Raw genomic sequence first — 16,665 nt, forward strand, 5'->3', positions numbered from 1 at the left:
GTCATCGACACAATGCAGGCTGCAAGACGTCCATCTACTTCTCGGATCTACCAGACGACATGGGCGGCCTTTTGCAGTTTCTGTGACAAACGAAACATCAATATTGAACAGGTTTCGGTCATTACAGTTCTAGAGTTTTTACAGACTGGTCTTGATCGAGGGCTAGCGTCCAACACTCTAAAACGACATGTGGCAGCACTCGCGACCATAATACGAGTGGAAGGAGTCAGATCCTTGACTTACCATCCCTGGGTGAAGGATTTTCTGCGGGGAGCATCGAATCAATACTCCCCACCGATTCGGCGGTTTCCATCATGGGACCTCCAGTTGGTCCTCAAAGCTTTGACAAAACCACCGTTTGAGCCTCTGAGATCTATTCCGTTGAGACTACTGTCACTTAAAACAGCCTTCCTAGTGGCAATTACGTCGGCTCGGAGAGTGTCAGAGTTGGCGGCCTTGTCGGTACGTCCTGACCTTTGTATCTTTTACCCAGACCGAGTGGTGTTGAGATTAGATCCTTCCTTTATACCGAAGGTCAACTCAGAGTTTCACAAGAAACAAGAATTAATTCTCCCAGACTTTTGTACCCACGGCAGTCACCCGTCTGAATTGAGGTGGCATAAGATCGATGTACGCCGTGCGGTCAAGATTTATATCAGACGCACAGAGGTTTGTCGGAAGTCTGAAAAGTTGTTTGTCTCGTTCGCATCGGATAAAGAGGGACTTGGAGTTTCATCGGTGTCCATTAGTCGTTGGATCAGGGAATGTATTGCGGAGGCGTACAGAGCCCGTAACCAACCAATACCACCAGGAGTGACTGCTCACTCAACGAGGAGTGCGGCGACCTCAGCGGCCTGGGCTACTCAGGCGTCCATAGATGACATCTGCAGGGCGGCAACTTGGTCGGCGCCATCGACTTTCATACGACATTATAAAGTGGACTCCTTCGCCTCAGCAGAGGCGGCTTTTGGGAGACGTGTTTTACAACGTGTTTGTTTATCTCCAACGTCCCTGACAAGACCTTCTCCCTCCCATGGGCCGTAAATCTCTGGTATATCCCATGTTGGACTCTCCTTCCAGATGCAATGGAGAAGAACCGTTGTACCTACCTGAACGGTCTTCTCAGTGCACTGGAAGGAGAGTCCAAACCCACCCGGTACAGTTATGGGTGCAGGGACGCCGGAGTGGTCTATTAGTCAGTTTTTGGTTGTTAACAATAAAAGTTGGTTATCCTCTGACTATGGTTTTTCGTTTTTAAAACTGGCTCATGGGGAGAGCAGAGGGGGTGGTGCTCAATTAATATGTAAATTTCTAACTCAGTCTCTACCAATAGGATTGGAGTAATACCCATGTTGGACTCTCCTTCCAGTGCACTGAGAAGACCGTTCAGGTAGGTACAACGGTTCTTTTCCAAGTTGTACATTAGTAAATAAGTGTTTTTCAAACTTGGCAATTTTAAGATGAGTGGATTTCAACTCCCACAATTCCCCAGCCAGCATGCTTGGTTCACACATCTTAAAGCCAAGTGTGAAAAACCCCATAAGTTCATCTATAAATTTATATGTTTAAGAAATTGCATGTAAAACGTATATCACTTCTTTTGTGAGGAAAATATGTGTCTAGTAGCAAAAATGTTATGATTTCGTGTATACTTTAAATTGGCAAGGTACAAGAAAACTGAGGGCTTAAAATATTAGTGTTATATTTTCATTCTTAGTTGTAATTTCATGAAGCACACTCTTTTTTTTGTACAAATTTTCTCACTCTACGTGTTATAGATGAAGAGAAGGTGTTCAACCTTTTACAACAAATAAAAGATTGCAGATTTATTACCTATTACTGAAAATAGCATCAATTTGAAGCTCTGCATAGACAGCTTCATTAAGGAAAATTAATTGTGCCATAGTACTGTAATTCAGACTCATTATTGTGGCACTAAGCAGATAACATGGCTAACCAGGATTAATAGAGAGCGGGTAGCAAAGAATGGACAGCCTCTGTAGCAATTTGATAACTGTGTTTTATTTTAAGCAACAAAGCTGTTCCCTGAGAATTCACATTACAAGGTATATTCTGGAACAGAGCTTTTTTTGTGTTCTGAAATTTATTATCAATCCAGTTAAATGTTTCCAACTTGCAGAACTCTTTCTAAACAAAGAAAATCTCTTCTATGGATCTTTTTGTTTTTTTCAGAGGATTTTGTGTTATTGTGGGGAAGAGAAGAAGAGAGAAAATGAGGGTACATCACAATCAGCTTCTGAAGAAAACGTTTTGTGTATGACCTAACAAATCACACCAACAACTTATTGGTGCCTAATTTAACATGACTCTGATTTCCTTTTATTCAAAAGATAATGCCAATCAGATTTTCATTTCTAAGACTTACAGTTTTAGATATTCTAAAAACACACTACAAGATTCAGTCTACATTTTTCCAATAAACTTTTTCCATACATATTTTTAATGCCATTCAAACCACATTGAAACCATATTTAAGTCTAAATCAGGAAGTTAGTAACACAAAATCAGCTGTCACTAGGTACAATGATAATCTTAAATATGTTCAATTTCTTTAATTAGGTCTCAGTGACTAAGAGACATTGTGTAATGGAGCTGTATCTGCTTCAAAAATGATTCAGAAGTGTTTTCAACTTTGCCTGCTTTTGCCTCTCTCTACTAATCATTAAAGGAGCTCAGCTTTTTACTTTAGAATACAGAGAAGAGCAATAAAGATGATTAGGATGAAGCTAAAACATCTCGGTTGCCGGAATTGGGTATGTCTAGTTTAATGAAAAGAAGGGCTAAGGACGATGTGAAAGTAGTCTTGCAATATCTAAATTGCTGCCAGAAAGAACATAGAGTCAACCTAAAGCACCTGAAGGCAGAACAAGAAGCAGTGCATGAAAACTAATCAAGCAGAGGACCAATCTAGGGTTCTTAATTTTGTCATAGATATGATATGATATGTCACAGATAGGATACAGAACAACATATTGTAGGCTAATCTTATTGGTTCCAATTGATCTACTAATACAGAAATAAGGAAACATTTGGAAGGAAAAATAATAAATGGGAGGGAGTGTTTTGTCTCTTAATACTCTCTTTCAAATTCTACTTGTTTCCAGTTTTTCTTAATCTGAATTTTCTTAATAAAAAATATTTGATTCATTTAATTAACTTATATGACTGCCACCTCAAAAAATGACTGAGTGCCTAACAATATTTAAAGCAAATTTAAAAAATCAAAACATAAGCAAAACTTAAAACACACAGCAATGATTAAATTCACAAACAAACGTTAACCAAAATATGGGCTTCTTCACCCTTTTGGGATCCTAAGTAAGTCTTTACATCACATTTGTAAATATTTGTATGAGCCATTTCCTGGAGGAACATACTAGTCCAAACTATGAAAAGACATTTGGGGCTTTTTAAAATTGAGTAAAGGCACAGATTTTAGTTAATATATAAATATTTTTGTCCAAACTTTATAATTTTATCCATTGAAACAGAATATGGGGAGATTGTGGTCTTATAATATATCTTCATATAACAGATAGTTCATAGAATCACAGGGATGGAAGGAACCTTGGAGGTTTCTAGTCCAACGAAGGTTAAACTAGATGGTTTGGTTACCAATCACCGAAGTGTGATGATTGCTAGCAATTTTGATAGTATAGAAGGGACTTCACTCATGGAACTTTCTATTTGGCTGCTAATCTTTATGACTGCATTACATCTTGAGTTAAAAAACATTGCTAAATTTTATTTGTTCTATTTATGTATATGCCAAATTTAGAGACCATCCATCTCATTCTCAAAGCAACTCTACAAGTTACAGTAGCAATTCTGCAAGTTCAGTCTTATTTACAATAAGCTGTTATCTACAATGATATTACTACTTACTGTATTTTTTGGACTATAACAGTCCAGTCAGCTTCAGCACAACCTGATTTAATATGATCAGCTGATTAGTGATTGGATCTGCCTCTAGGAATATCACTTATCAGCCGTTCTAGGCTGCAGGGATTGCCACCACCAATCATCACCATCACTGCCATCACCATTGCTACCTATCAACATCTCTGTGCATCCCATTTTCGGCCTCCAAGCATCCTATTTTTGGCTTCCAAACATGCCTTTTTTGGTCCATTCCAGGCAGCAATGACACCTGGAATGGGCCAAAAAAATGGGACACGCAGAAGCCAAAAAATGTGGCACATGGAGGTTCCGATACGCGACAGCGCCGATGGTCGGTAGCGATCCCTGCAGCCTGAAACAACTGATAGGCGGTATTCTGGGAGGCAGATCCAACCACCAATCAGCTGTAAATACTAAATCAGACTATACTGAAGCTGGTCAAGCTGTTTGTTGCAAATTGCTGGGAGATAGAGGCGAAAGGGTATGGTGGGTGAGAAGGCCTTTGGCAACATTGACTGTATAAGACACACAGACATTTCCACCTACTTTTTCTGTGCGGGTGGTGGGTGGAAGTTTGTCTTATATAGCAAAAAAGAGGGTAACTGGTTTCAGAAAAAATGTAATTTCTTCCTGATTTGAACTAGGTCAAGATTAGAATATGTAATTCCTACAGGTTTCCCTTCTTTTGTCTCAATAAGATTCCGTCTTATTGAGTTTTTGAAAAATAATTACATTGAGAGTTGTCGATTACATTCCTAATTGTAAACATTTTTGCAACTTAGATGCACCCTATTCTTGTCAGAAAATGCCTACTTGAGCCAATTAAATCATGCTGAGTTGCAAACATTTAGAGATTCCAAATTCAGTGGAATTATTGATGGTCTTGTACACAAAAATTAGCTACCTGACACTGCATATAAGGACAGACAAAGGAAGAAAAGACAGAAAAAGGAAGGAAAAAAACCCTGTTGGTTTTGAATGAGGTTACCTTGTGCTTAGTGGTATGTGAGTGGAAAGGCTTTTTTTCTTTTTTCAGTGCAGATTTAAACCTTACATTAAGAACATATAAGGAAGTGCCCGTGGATGTAATGATGTGTAAGAAGTCATTCTGAATTTATATGCTAAAGTAGTAGATGGAGAATTTTAAAAGTAAGAATAGTGCCACGGATAACTAAGCTATTAGACATTCCTGTGCATTGAGTTTTTATTTCTTTATTGAGTGAGATTTATTTCATCAAATATCAAGATACACCATGGAACTTTCTCTGTAGTGTTGCTGGTTGTTCTTATTATTTATTTCCTTTGACAGTGTTTATATTTTACCTAAAGAAAAAATAGCTTTTTTTTGCACCATATCTGACAGTCTTTGTATTTTAAGTCCAAACTGTTTGACACATTTGGAAATATTTAATCTTCAATTCAGAATTGCTTATTCCCTGGTGCCCACATATTTATGGAAACTGAGTTCATTGTATTTGTCACCAAAACTGAGAAATATCACAGTTCCTGCCTTGAAGTCCTTTCTGTAGCCCACAGAGAAAAAAAGGCATTTGAATCATTTTCCTAAAAACCATATACTGTACAGTAATACCTCGTCTTACGAACTTAATTGGTTCCGGAAGTAGGTTCGTAAGGCGAAAAGTTCGTAAGACGAAACATTGTTTCCCATAGGAAACAATGTAAAAGCGATTAATGCATGCAAAGGGGAAAAAAATCGTAAAATGGCGCTCCACTGGGCGCCGCCGCCCGACTGTCACCTTTTAAAACAGCCGGGGGGCTTCTTGACGTTCTCCCGAACCCAAAAGGAGGTGGGGAATCGTGACGTAAAAGCTCCGCCGATGGAATTCCCTATTGGGATTCCCCACCTCCTTTCCAGCCTCCAGATTGGCCGAAAATGCCGCCACCGATCGCAAAAATGGCGCTCCGCTGGGTGCCGCCGCCCAGCTGTAACCTTCTGAAACAGCCAGGAGCTTCTCAGCGGCCTCTGGAACCCGAACCCGAACTTCCCGGTTCGGCGTTCGGGAGAATGCCGAGAAGCCCCCCCAGCTGTTTCAGAAGGTGACAGCCAGGCAGCGGCACTTCTCGGCGGCCTCCCGAACCCGAAAAGTTGAGGTTCGGGAGAACGCCGAGAAGCCCCCCGGCTGTTTTAAACGGTGACAGCCGGGCGGCGGCGGCCAGCGGAGCGCCATTTTGCGATCTGTGGTGGGTTCGTAAGCCGAAAAAAGTTCGTAAGAAGAGGCAAAAAATTTCCGAACCCCGGGTTCGTATCACGAGGGGTTCGTATCACGAGGTACCACTGTATACATATAATTCATTCAGAGATTCCAAAAAATTCAGACCATGTATTTTTTTTTATTATTAGTATCTTTCAGTTCGGAATGGGATTTCAATTGAATTTCAGCCTCATGCACATCTGAGGCCTCCTAGCACTTATTATTTCTAGCTATTATCAGTGGAGATGTACTGAGAGCAGGACTCAAAGGAGATGCAGACTGTATAGATCTATTACTTTTACGGTGCAATTAATCTTGTTGACATTACTTATATAAATGTGTATTAAAATGCCTGGAAAGCATACTGTTGATTTCTATTGCTCATTAATATTGATCAAAGGTTGTTGTTCCCTTTTGTGTTAGAAGCTGCTTAAAGATTATGTACAAAAATGCTACTAAATTATTGATTTTTTTAAAGAAGAACCTGAAGCCCAATGTGCATTAAATTAAAACTACAAGAATACTTGGAAAACTTTCATAGTACTTAATTAATAATATCAATCAAATTTAAATTATGGTGGCATATTTCTATATTTTAACTAATATTTGTCATATTTATTATCTCCAATAATAGTGTCTCCAATAATGGAAGTTTACTAATGATCAAACTCTATCATTTATGGCTAACCTTTTCTTTACCAAGTGCCCAAAGTTTCTATTATGCATCAAAAATAATTCTAACTTATAAAGAGATGTTTTTAAAATTATATTAAGACAAGAAATTCAATGATGTATATTAAAGTATTCATCCTAAAAACCTTAATCTATATGCAGCTCAGGTCTTGAGTACATATATATATCCCCAACAGTGTTTCCCAAAGTTGCCATAAAATTTTAAATTTTTAATATGGCAGAAGATGAATATATACAGTACATAAGATGCTAGCCTAACAATATCCATAATTAATTTTAATCAGCCTTACACTTTGTCCTTTTTAAGGTGCTATCCTAAGTTGCTACTTAAAGGCCAAGTGAGACCTACAATTGTTGTGCATTCCTGGTGTATATTCATTTACTTATTTGTCTATTAGTTTGTTTGTTAAATTTATTTGCTGTCTCTTTCACCTAACTACTCTAGACAGCTTTAATGAGTTTAATTAATTATGTTTTTTTAACTTGCATCTTTGCATCAACTTTGCATCTTCCTTATTAACCAAAGGGGGGGGAAAGGAAATGTTTGTAAACAGAAATAAAACAATAAAGTCGGCAATGACAAAATAACACAGTGAGAATAAATACATCAGTATTAAGATGATTTTAAAAGATAAAAGAGAAATAAAAGGAATGACTGACAGGCTCTGAACAGCCTGCTGGGCATGTAAGAATCTATAGAGCATAGGAATACAAAATATTTTCAGATTATCGTATTAAAATAAGAATTTAATGAAAAGGAAAAACTATCTCACATAGGGTGAGATTATTGGCAATGCTAATTTATTTGCAAGCAAGCCTTGGGCTGCAAAAAAAAAAAAAGATTTTCCTGATGGAATTTATCATTTGTTATGTTCTAATAAAAAAGAGGCTTAAATCAAAGAAATAAACAAATATGTTAAGTTTGATTTCTTTGGTTTCTCGTGGAAAGGCATAGTTTTAAAAACAGTTTGTATATTTTTACTGCTCCTTTCAACAAAATTTTTGTGAGAGTTCTAAAATTATTTGCCTTTCACAATTCCTAATTTCCCCTAAAAATGATCTTTCTCCCTCCCCCCAAAAATCTGGAATATTGACAAGCTATCCATGAATAGTTTGGTGTATTTGTGACAACAAATAGTACATGCAAATATTCTCAGAACGTTACATTCATGGAATTGTAAGTTTTGTATTAGTTGGGGAAAAATATCTACTATATTTAGGCAATGCCATTTATAGAAATTCTACTATAGGGTAGAATTACAGAAGCATAATGCTAATGAAATTATTTATTAGCTTTATTTATCTGGCTTGTAGATTTTGCCAATCAAAATATTGCAAAAATTTTAAAAATTTAATTTAAAAAACGTATTAAAATTTAAAAAAAGCATAATTAATAAAATTAATTGAAATGTAGCATAATAATACAATCATCACTTATATAATCAGTTGGTGGGCAACAATCAAACTAAAAGCCCAGAAAGTGTTTGGATAATATAAAAGTGCAAAGAAGAGCAACAAAGATGATTACGGGATTAGAGGCTAAAACATATGAAGTACAGTTGCAAGAACTAGGCATGGCTACTTTAATGAAAAGAAGGACCAGGTGAGACATGATAGCAGTGTTCCAATATCTCAGGGGTTGCCACAAAGAAGAGGGAGTCAACCTATTCTCCAAAGCACCTGAGGGTAGAACAAGAAGCAATGGAAACTAAACAAGGAAAGAAGTAACTTAGAACTAAGGAGAAATTTCCTGACAGTTAGAACAATTAATCAGTGGAACAGCTTTCCTCCAGAAGTGGTGAATGCTCCAACTCTGGAAGTTTTTAAGAAGATGTTGGACAACCATTTGTCTGAAATAATGTAGGGTTTCCTGCCCAAGCAGGGGGGTTGGACTAGAAGACCTCCAAAGTCCCTTCCAACTCTGTTGTTATTATTATTACTAATATGATTGTCAGGAAGGGTTGGAGCTCAGTATTCCTTCAGGGATCATATATTAAAGGTATGGGGGCTATTACTGAAAAGGCAGAGAATGGATGTCCCTTTTAAATTTAAAGAATTCCTATAATATTTCAGGAGGAGGTTGGGTATTGTTCAGAAAAATGATGGTAAATCCTATATCCTTGAGCTATGGTAGCTCAGTGGTTAGACTGTAGTATTGCAGGCTATTTCTGCTGACTACCAGCAGTTCAAATCTTACCAGTTCAATATTGACTCATCCTTCATCCTTCTGAAGTTAGTAAAATTAGGACCCAGATCGTTGGCGGCAATATGCTGATTCTGTAAACCATTTAGAGGGGGCTATAGATAAGTGCTATTCCTATTGATATATTGGGAATAGTTTAGTTTAGTTTAGTTCATTACATTTGTATACTGTCCCTCTCCAAAGACTTGGGGTGGCTCACAGCAAAACAGTAATACAATATATTACAAATCTAATAATAATAAAAAATAATAAAAAATTAAATCCATTTAAAATGCATTAATAACATAATAAAACCCCTAATTATGCAGCCATACACATTCAACCTAATCATAATAAAAAAGAGGAAAGAGGGTAATTATCCCCATGCTTGGTGACAAAGGTGAGTCTTCAGCATTTTACGGAAGGTGAGGAGGGTGGGGGATATTCGAATCTTTGGAGAGAGTTGATTCCAGAGGGCCGGGGCCGCCACAGAGAATGCTCTTCCCCTGGGTCCCGCCAGCCGACATTGTTTGGTCGACAGGACCCGGAGAAGGCCAACTCTGTGGGACCTAATCGGCCGCTGGGATTCGTGCAGCATGTGGAAAACTATAAATGAGTATTCAGTTATAATATAAATGTAGATATATTGCTTTATATTTAAAGAGAGAGAGAGTGGTTCATTTGGAATTTAATATACAGTTAAGATTGCCTTTGGATTAATCTGTATCAGCAGCTAATAGTCCTGTCCTTTCCATTCTTACTTGTTTTCTGTATTGATCTACATCCAATCATTATCCAGTAATATGTATGATGGAGTAGCAGTTCCTTTTAATTTTAACTTAATGCTATAAAATTGCAGATATAATGCAAATGCTACATCTTTTTTCCTTTTTCTGAAATGCCATTTTTAGCTTTTAGTAATATTTAAATGACTTATTCCTGTTTAGATGATTTATAAAACTTCATGCAAGATTAAATGCACAATTTCTTTCCATATTTATATATACTGTTTTCCTGAAAATACAAGTTACCCTGAAAACAAGCCCTAGCCCGATTTTCAGTCCTGCATCTAATATAGACCTTATCCCCAAAATAATTCATAGTTAAGCTACGTCCACTATCTGGTTATAGGAGGTAGGGATAAAAATTAAGCTAGGGATGAGGTGGGGGGCATCTGCCCCATGTGCCTTGAAGCTGCTTACATTTGATGAAGACAAATATTGTAAAGAGAATAGGATTAAATGTGGAATATTTTTCATGAACAGTTACTGAATGTAGTCAGAGCAATAAGGGCAATATATGATGAAAGAAATGGACGGATGGGAGTCATGCAATGTTGCTTTGTTTATTCAATATATTTATAAATAAATTGTGAAGTTTTTGAAAAATTCCATAAATTAATTCATGAGCCATGAGCCAAAGTCCAAAAGAAATACAAAGATCACTTAGGAGTGACATTTCAGCAATACTCTGATGCAGTCAGAACCAAGTCCACGTAGGCTGCATGCCCTCATGACCCTGTTTCCTCCTTTCTCATTGGACATGTTATAAATCACATCCTTCAATGAATCACATTGATGGGTTGTGAACCTCACACCTCTCCTTTTGATTCCAGTAACCTAGGACACAATCAGTAAAAAACACATTTGTGGAATATAGTTTCAGTTAGTGCAATCCGCCACTCCTTCAGCTCTTTCCCCCTCCATTTCATGGCAACTTGAAAGCTTTGCAAGTTGACATAAATATGCATCCAGTGCTCTGATGACATTAGAAGCAAGGTGGTTAGCGATATGAATGAAGATATACTTTTGTATGCAGAAAACATTGCCTTATTGGCTGACTATCTGAATAATTTATTACAAGTACTGGCTAGAGGAATAGAGATCTGAAAATTAATGAAATATGAAGGCATCAGTGCTTCGCAGAAAAAACAGACATAATTACAGATGATAGATAGACAGACAGACAGACATAGAGCAAGTTGAAGAATTTGACCATATTTATAGAAAGTTTACTATAGATGATAAAACAGAATTCTTCCTTCTATACAGCCGGCATACAAATCCAATAAATAATAATAATAATAATAATAATAATAATAATAATAATAATAATAATAATAATACAGCCATGGTCTTCTGATTCCATTAGCAGAGTTAAAGTTTCCAAATCTCCTGGAGCTTTTTTCTTAATTCTGTGAACAAATACTTGCTTATTTGGTTGCACATTAAGAAAGAATTCCTTAGAATTTAACTCAATAGCATGTAGATGCTTTTTAGAAAATAAAGAAATTGAAGATGTCAATTTATGTGCTGCCTCTAGCGACTTACAATTCATGTTATAAAGTGGGAAATATGCTTAGCTACAAAATTGCCAGGTGGTACTGCTGCATCAATTACTTACTAATTCCACACTGGATTATGTACCGGTTATAAAAATATATATACTGTATAGTGCAATTGTTCAGTATTCATCCCTTTGAAATTTATACAGATCATAACTTTTGTTTTAAATCTCATTTTTTTTAAACAAAAAAAGAAATTTAATTACATATTGGCTTTGAACTTTCAAGAATATGAAGAATTAGATTAATGCATTATCGCTGTGTTTTGCCCATGTAAAATCACACAAGTTAGATAAATCCTCAAATTAAGTAGCCAGCTCAATTTAGCTTTATGGTTCAGAGGAAACATCCTAACCAGCTGAATACCATCTCTGAATTTAATTCAGTGTTTTTCAAACTGAACAACTAAGATGTGTTGAATTTAGCTCTCAGAATTCCTTAGCCAGCATGGAACATTTCTTAAAGTTGCCAAGTTTGAAACCTATTTATTTAATTGCATTCTAGAATTCTAGATCAGTATCTCTTCCCTGCCTTGGCATTCTGTTGATTACCAAGATATGTACCGTGTTTCCCCGAAAGTAAGACAGTGTCTTACTTTCTTTTTATCCCCAAAAGCCCCACTATGTCTTACTTTCGGGGTATGTCTTATATTGTCCCGGGCACCGGGGCCGGCTCGTCTTCGGGCTTTGGCCCGGGTGAGGCCTCTTCGGGCGCCGGAGTCGGCGGCGACTTCCTGACGCGCTACCGGCTGGTGTCGTCTAAGCTCCGCTGCGCCCAGAGCTTGGGCCACCCAGCGGGCGAGGTGGCGGCCCTCGCCGAAGCGGCGGAGCAGTTCGCGGTGCTGGCGAGGGAGCTGCGCGCCCAGGAGAATCTCCCTTACGCAGCCTGGTGCCAGCTGGCGGTGGCGCGCTGCGTAAGGGAGACTCTCCTGGGCGCGCAGCTCCCTCGCCAGCGCCGCGAACTGCTCCGCCGCTTCGGCCAGGGCCGCCGCCTTGCCCGCCGGGTGGCCCAAGCTCTGGGCGCAGCGCGCCACTGCCAGCTTGGGCCACCCGGCGGGCGAGGCGGCGGCCCTGGCCGAAGCGACGGAGCAGTTCGCGGCGCTGGTGAGGGAGCTGCGCGCCCAGGAGAATCTCCCTTACGCAGCCTGGTGCCAGCTGGGCCACCCGGCCACCCGGCAGGTGAGGCGGCGGCCCTGGCCGAAGCGGCGCGGCTCTGGCTGCGGCACGAGCGGGAGCTCCGACTGCGGCAAGGCAGCTAGATGAGAGGGAGGTGGCAATACTTTCGTGTTTCCCCGAAAGTAAGACATATGTCTTACTTTCGGGGTACGGCTTATATTAGCCGACCCCCCTGAAACCCCCGATACGTCTTACAATCGGGGGTGTCTTACTATCGGGGAAACACGGTATGTTGTAGCATTCTAAATTTTTCAAATTGTATCACCCAGCATCTCCTACCATTGGTGATACTGCAATGCATGCTGTGCATTATTATTGGGCAACATCTAAAGAGACATACAGTATCTTATCTATGTCTGTTAATTAGTTTAATTATATTATGTTAACATATCTTAATACAGATCCTTCATCCTCTTTTCCCAATGTTCATCAGCCATTGCAAAATTTTCATTAGTTAGTTGTTCTTGGTTTTTGTTTTTGTTTTACTTCTCACAGTAGAATGAATTAAATTGTCTTTAACCTACAGTTATGCCACAGGTAGAATAATTTGTTTTAGTTAACAGTGCTTAATCGAAACCTGCAACAGAAGCATACTTAGCCTAAAGCCCATGGATTTCCTATTCTGTTCTTTATCTAATTCAATTGGGCATGTTTATACTATATCCTTGGGGGTTTAGCCAGAATTTTGGCTTTATCTAACTACAAGATTAAGTAAAGCCATCAAAATCTGGCTGTTTCAAACAGGCCTTCAGGAATGATATATCATGGGATGAATCCTTTCAGCAGTAGCAATGTTATATTAAAATTTACATTTTGATAAAATAGACGGTTTCTATGAATTTCATCCAGGGCATTGGGGAATTTCCCAGCCTTGAAAGTGGCCACTGATCTTTAAAAGGTGGGATTTCTCAAATGCCTTTCAGATAAAGTAAGTGCCAGAGGCCGGTTTTCTATCTAGGAAAATGTTCTTCTTTGGTTAAAAAAAAAATCAATATACTGGGATAGTTGAAAAAATGTATCAACAAAAATGTGGCACAGAAAATTGATCAATTTATCTTAAAAGTTATTAGTCTATGAATGAATTAGATTTTCAAGAGGGTTGGGGTTTTCAGTATTTCATTTGTGATTTTTTTTTAATTACTCCAGGGCCATGTCTCCCTAATCCCTGCCATAATGGTGGAACATGTGAAATCAGTGAAGCCTACAGAGGAGATACGTTCATAGGCTACATCTGCAAATGTCCAGCTGGATTTAATGGAATACACTGCCAGCACAGTAAGTTTTAAAATGGAACTTGCCTTTCCTGCTTGGTGAAGAAATGTCTAGAATTACTGTACTATTCTGCATATATATTCAATTATTCCATGTGTTTGACTCAGCACATCTGTTTGCCTGTAATAGTGGATGTGTCTGAGGATTAGAATCTTTACTGGACACTTCCACAAGATTATTTGCAAGTTCTTTCTATTTTTATTGTAATTCCAGTAGAAATCTTCATGCTTGAGACTTTTCCATAAAATAAAGATAAAATTCTTTCTTTCTTTCTTTCTTTCTTTCTTTCTTTCTTTCTTTCTTTCTCTTTCTTTCTTTCTTTCTTTCTTTCTCTTCCTTCCTTCCCTCCTTCCTTCTTTTCTTTCTCTTTCTTTTCCTTCCTTCCTTCCTTTCTTTCTGAAAATAGGATATTGCAATTTTCTTTAAAGCTCAAGGCTTTATCTTGATGTTGTCAGCAGTTCATTCAGCTAATGATGGCTGAAGATAAAAGGGGTTGTTAAAAAGTAGATATTTATGCTAATAGGTTTCCTATATTCTCTATTTCTGCTCATTTTAAAACTAACCCAAGACAAGTGCTGTTAGCTATATTATTTAATTCAATAGGAAGTCTTTCCCAAGGGCTTTATTAATAGATGATCTGGATTTTTCTACAATTAGTTAAGTGCACAGCATCATTTGTAACTAAAAGTTATTACAGCCAGTCAGGAAAAGTAAATTATGAATTGAATTCTATTTTACTTTTTCTCCTTACTCTGGAATTAAACAAATGAATACTTTGCACAATTGTCCAACCTATCAAAAGCAGCATCCTAGTTGACAGAATCAGAATGCAAGTCAAAATTAGGTGTGAAAATCGTAAGAGAATACCTGTCTATTTTAGATGACTTTAAATCACCAGAATCAGATGGATTATATTCCATGATTCTGAAGGACCTGATAGATGTGATCTTGAAACTATTGAACAGAATATTTTAAAGCTTCTGGAACATCAGGAAAATATCAGAGGAAAAAAGTTGATGTGCCTCCAATCTACAAAAAAGGGGGAATGATTGAGGAATTACAGATCAAGCCTGACATTAATATCTAGGAAAAATCCTGAAAAAGATAAGGATTTGTGAGTACCTAGAAACAAACAAGACCGTTACTAAAAGTCAGCATGAGTTTGTCAACAACAGATCATTTTAGACAAACCTTATTGCATTATTTGACAAAGTGGCTAAATTGATGGCTAAGAGAAATTCTGTGGAACTTCAGTACGGCATTTGACGAAATTGACCATTGTCTATTTCTTGATAAGATAATGTGGGATAGGGAGTACTACCAAAGATGGATTCATAACTGGCTAACCAACTATGCTGAGTGGGTAGTTCTCAATGGAACTACATTTATATAGAGGGAAATATGGCAATGGTTCTGTTTTAAGCCCAATACTCTTCAATGTTTTCATAAATTATCTAGAAGAAGCAATTGAAGGGGGAATTCATCAAAGTTACAGACAACATCAACCTGTGGGGAAGATAGAATCAAGATTCAAAAGTATCTTGACAGATTTGAATGTTGGGTCATATCCAACAAATTATAATTATTAATTATAATACTGAGAAATGTAAAGTCCTACATTTAGGGAAGAAAAACCAAATGCACAAATATAGAATAGCAACTGTGAGAGAGATCTAGGGATTCCAATAGACCACCAGTATAATCCAGAAGTGTGATGCAACTGCAAAAAAGCTAATGTCCTAAGTTACATCAACAAAAGGATAGTTTCAAGATAATGCGAAGTAATTGTACTGCATTATACTGTACTGGTTAGTGTATATTTTGTTCTATACTTGGAATCAATTTTGGTTATCACAATACAAAAAAAATATTTTGAGACTCTAGAAAGAGTGCAAATAACTGCAGCAATAATAAATAAGGGCTCTAAAGGCTAAAACATATGACGCATGATTGAGGGAACTCAATGTGTCTAGCTTAATAAACAGAAGGACTAGGAGTTATATGATAGCAGGTTGTAACAATTTATTAAGCAATTTATTATAATTGCTTAAACATCACAAACACTCATATTTGTTGTCTCTCACATTACAGTACTGATCAGGCATGAATGTTAGGGAAGATTCCATGGATGGTAGTTGTGTGCATAAATTGAGAGTTTCCAACACAGATTTTTGACAGTTTATCTTTTTATTCCATTCTTTGTCATCGTGAAAATCATATTCCATTCTGTATCACATCAGCCTTTCCTTGACCAGAACATGGCTATTACATGACCTTGCATGATGTTTATCAGGTAGCTGTCATTCTCTGATTTTGATATACCGTTTCCCTATGACTTGCTGCATGGCAAATTGATTTCTGGTGGCTGGTATCCACATCTGTTCTAATGAGGGTTTTTTCCATCTTCATCTGTATGTCTGAATATTTCCTCAGGTCAAAATTCCATTAATCTATTTCTCCCAAGATTTTATTTCTTATAAAATTTAAAATGGAAATATATGATCTGGAGCAATTGTGGGCATGGATATAGCACTTGTCAGAAAAACCTTCAGCCCAATTGCATATTTTCCCAAGATTGAGTGGTTTTTACCACATGAGCCTAGGGGGAAATATGCTGCTTAATAATTTCAAAGAGAAATCTGCAACAAAGTATGAAAAAGAATACCAGAATGAACTTTATTACTTTAGCCAAAACTGTGCAGCTAAACTTGTAATTTATTTATTTACTTACTTACTTACTTACTTACTTACTTACTTACTTACTTACTTACTTACTTACTTACCTACCTACCTACTTACTTACTTACTTACTTACTTACTTACTTACTTACTTATTGGATTTGTATGCCGTTCCTCTCCGAGGAC

General features: G+C 37.5%; 1 protein-coding gene across 1 annotated transcript in view; it reads left to right on the forward strand.

Moving 5' to 3' along the window:
• EDIL3 (EGF like repeats and discoidin domains 3) overlaps positions 1-16,665 on the forward strand; it is a 322,466-nt gene that overhangs the window by 155,021 nt on the left and 150,780 nt on the right. Inside the window, exon 3 of the mRNA XM_070743064.1 lies at positions 13,675-13,803. Within this exon, the coding sequence (XP_070599165.1) occupies positions 13,675-13,803 (129 nt within the window). The remainder of the gene's footprint in view (positions 1-13,674; positions 13,804-16,665) is intronic.

The sequence above is a fragment of the Erythrolamprus reginae genome, chromosome 2, assembly GCF_031021105.1.
Source record: "Erythrolamprus reginae isolate rEryReg1 chromosome 2, rEryReg1.hap1, whole genome shotgun sequence".
NCBI lineage: Eukaryota > Metazoa > Chordata > Lepidosauria > Squamata > Dipsadidae > Erythrolamprus > Erythrolamprus reginae.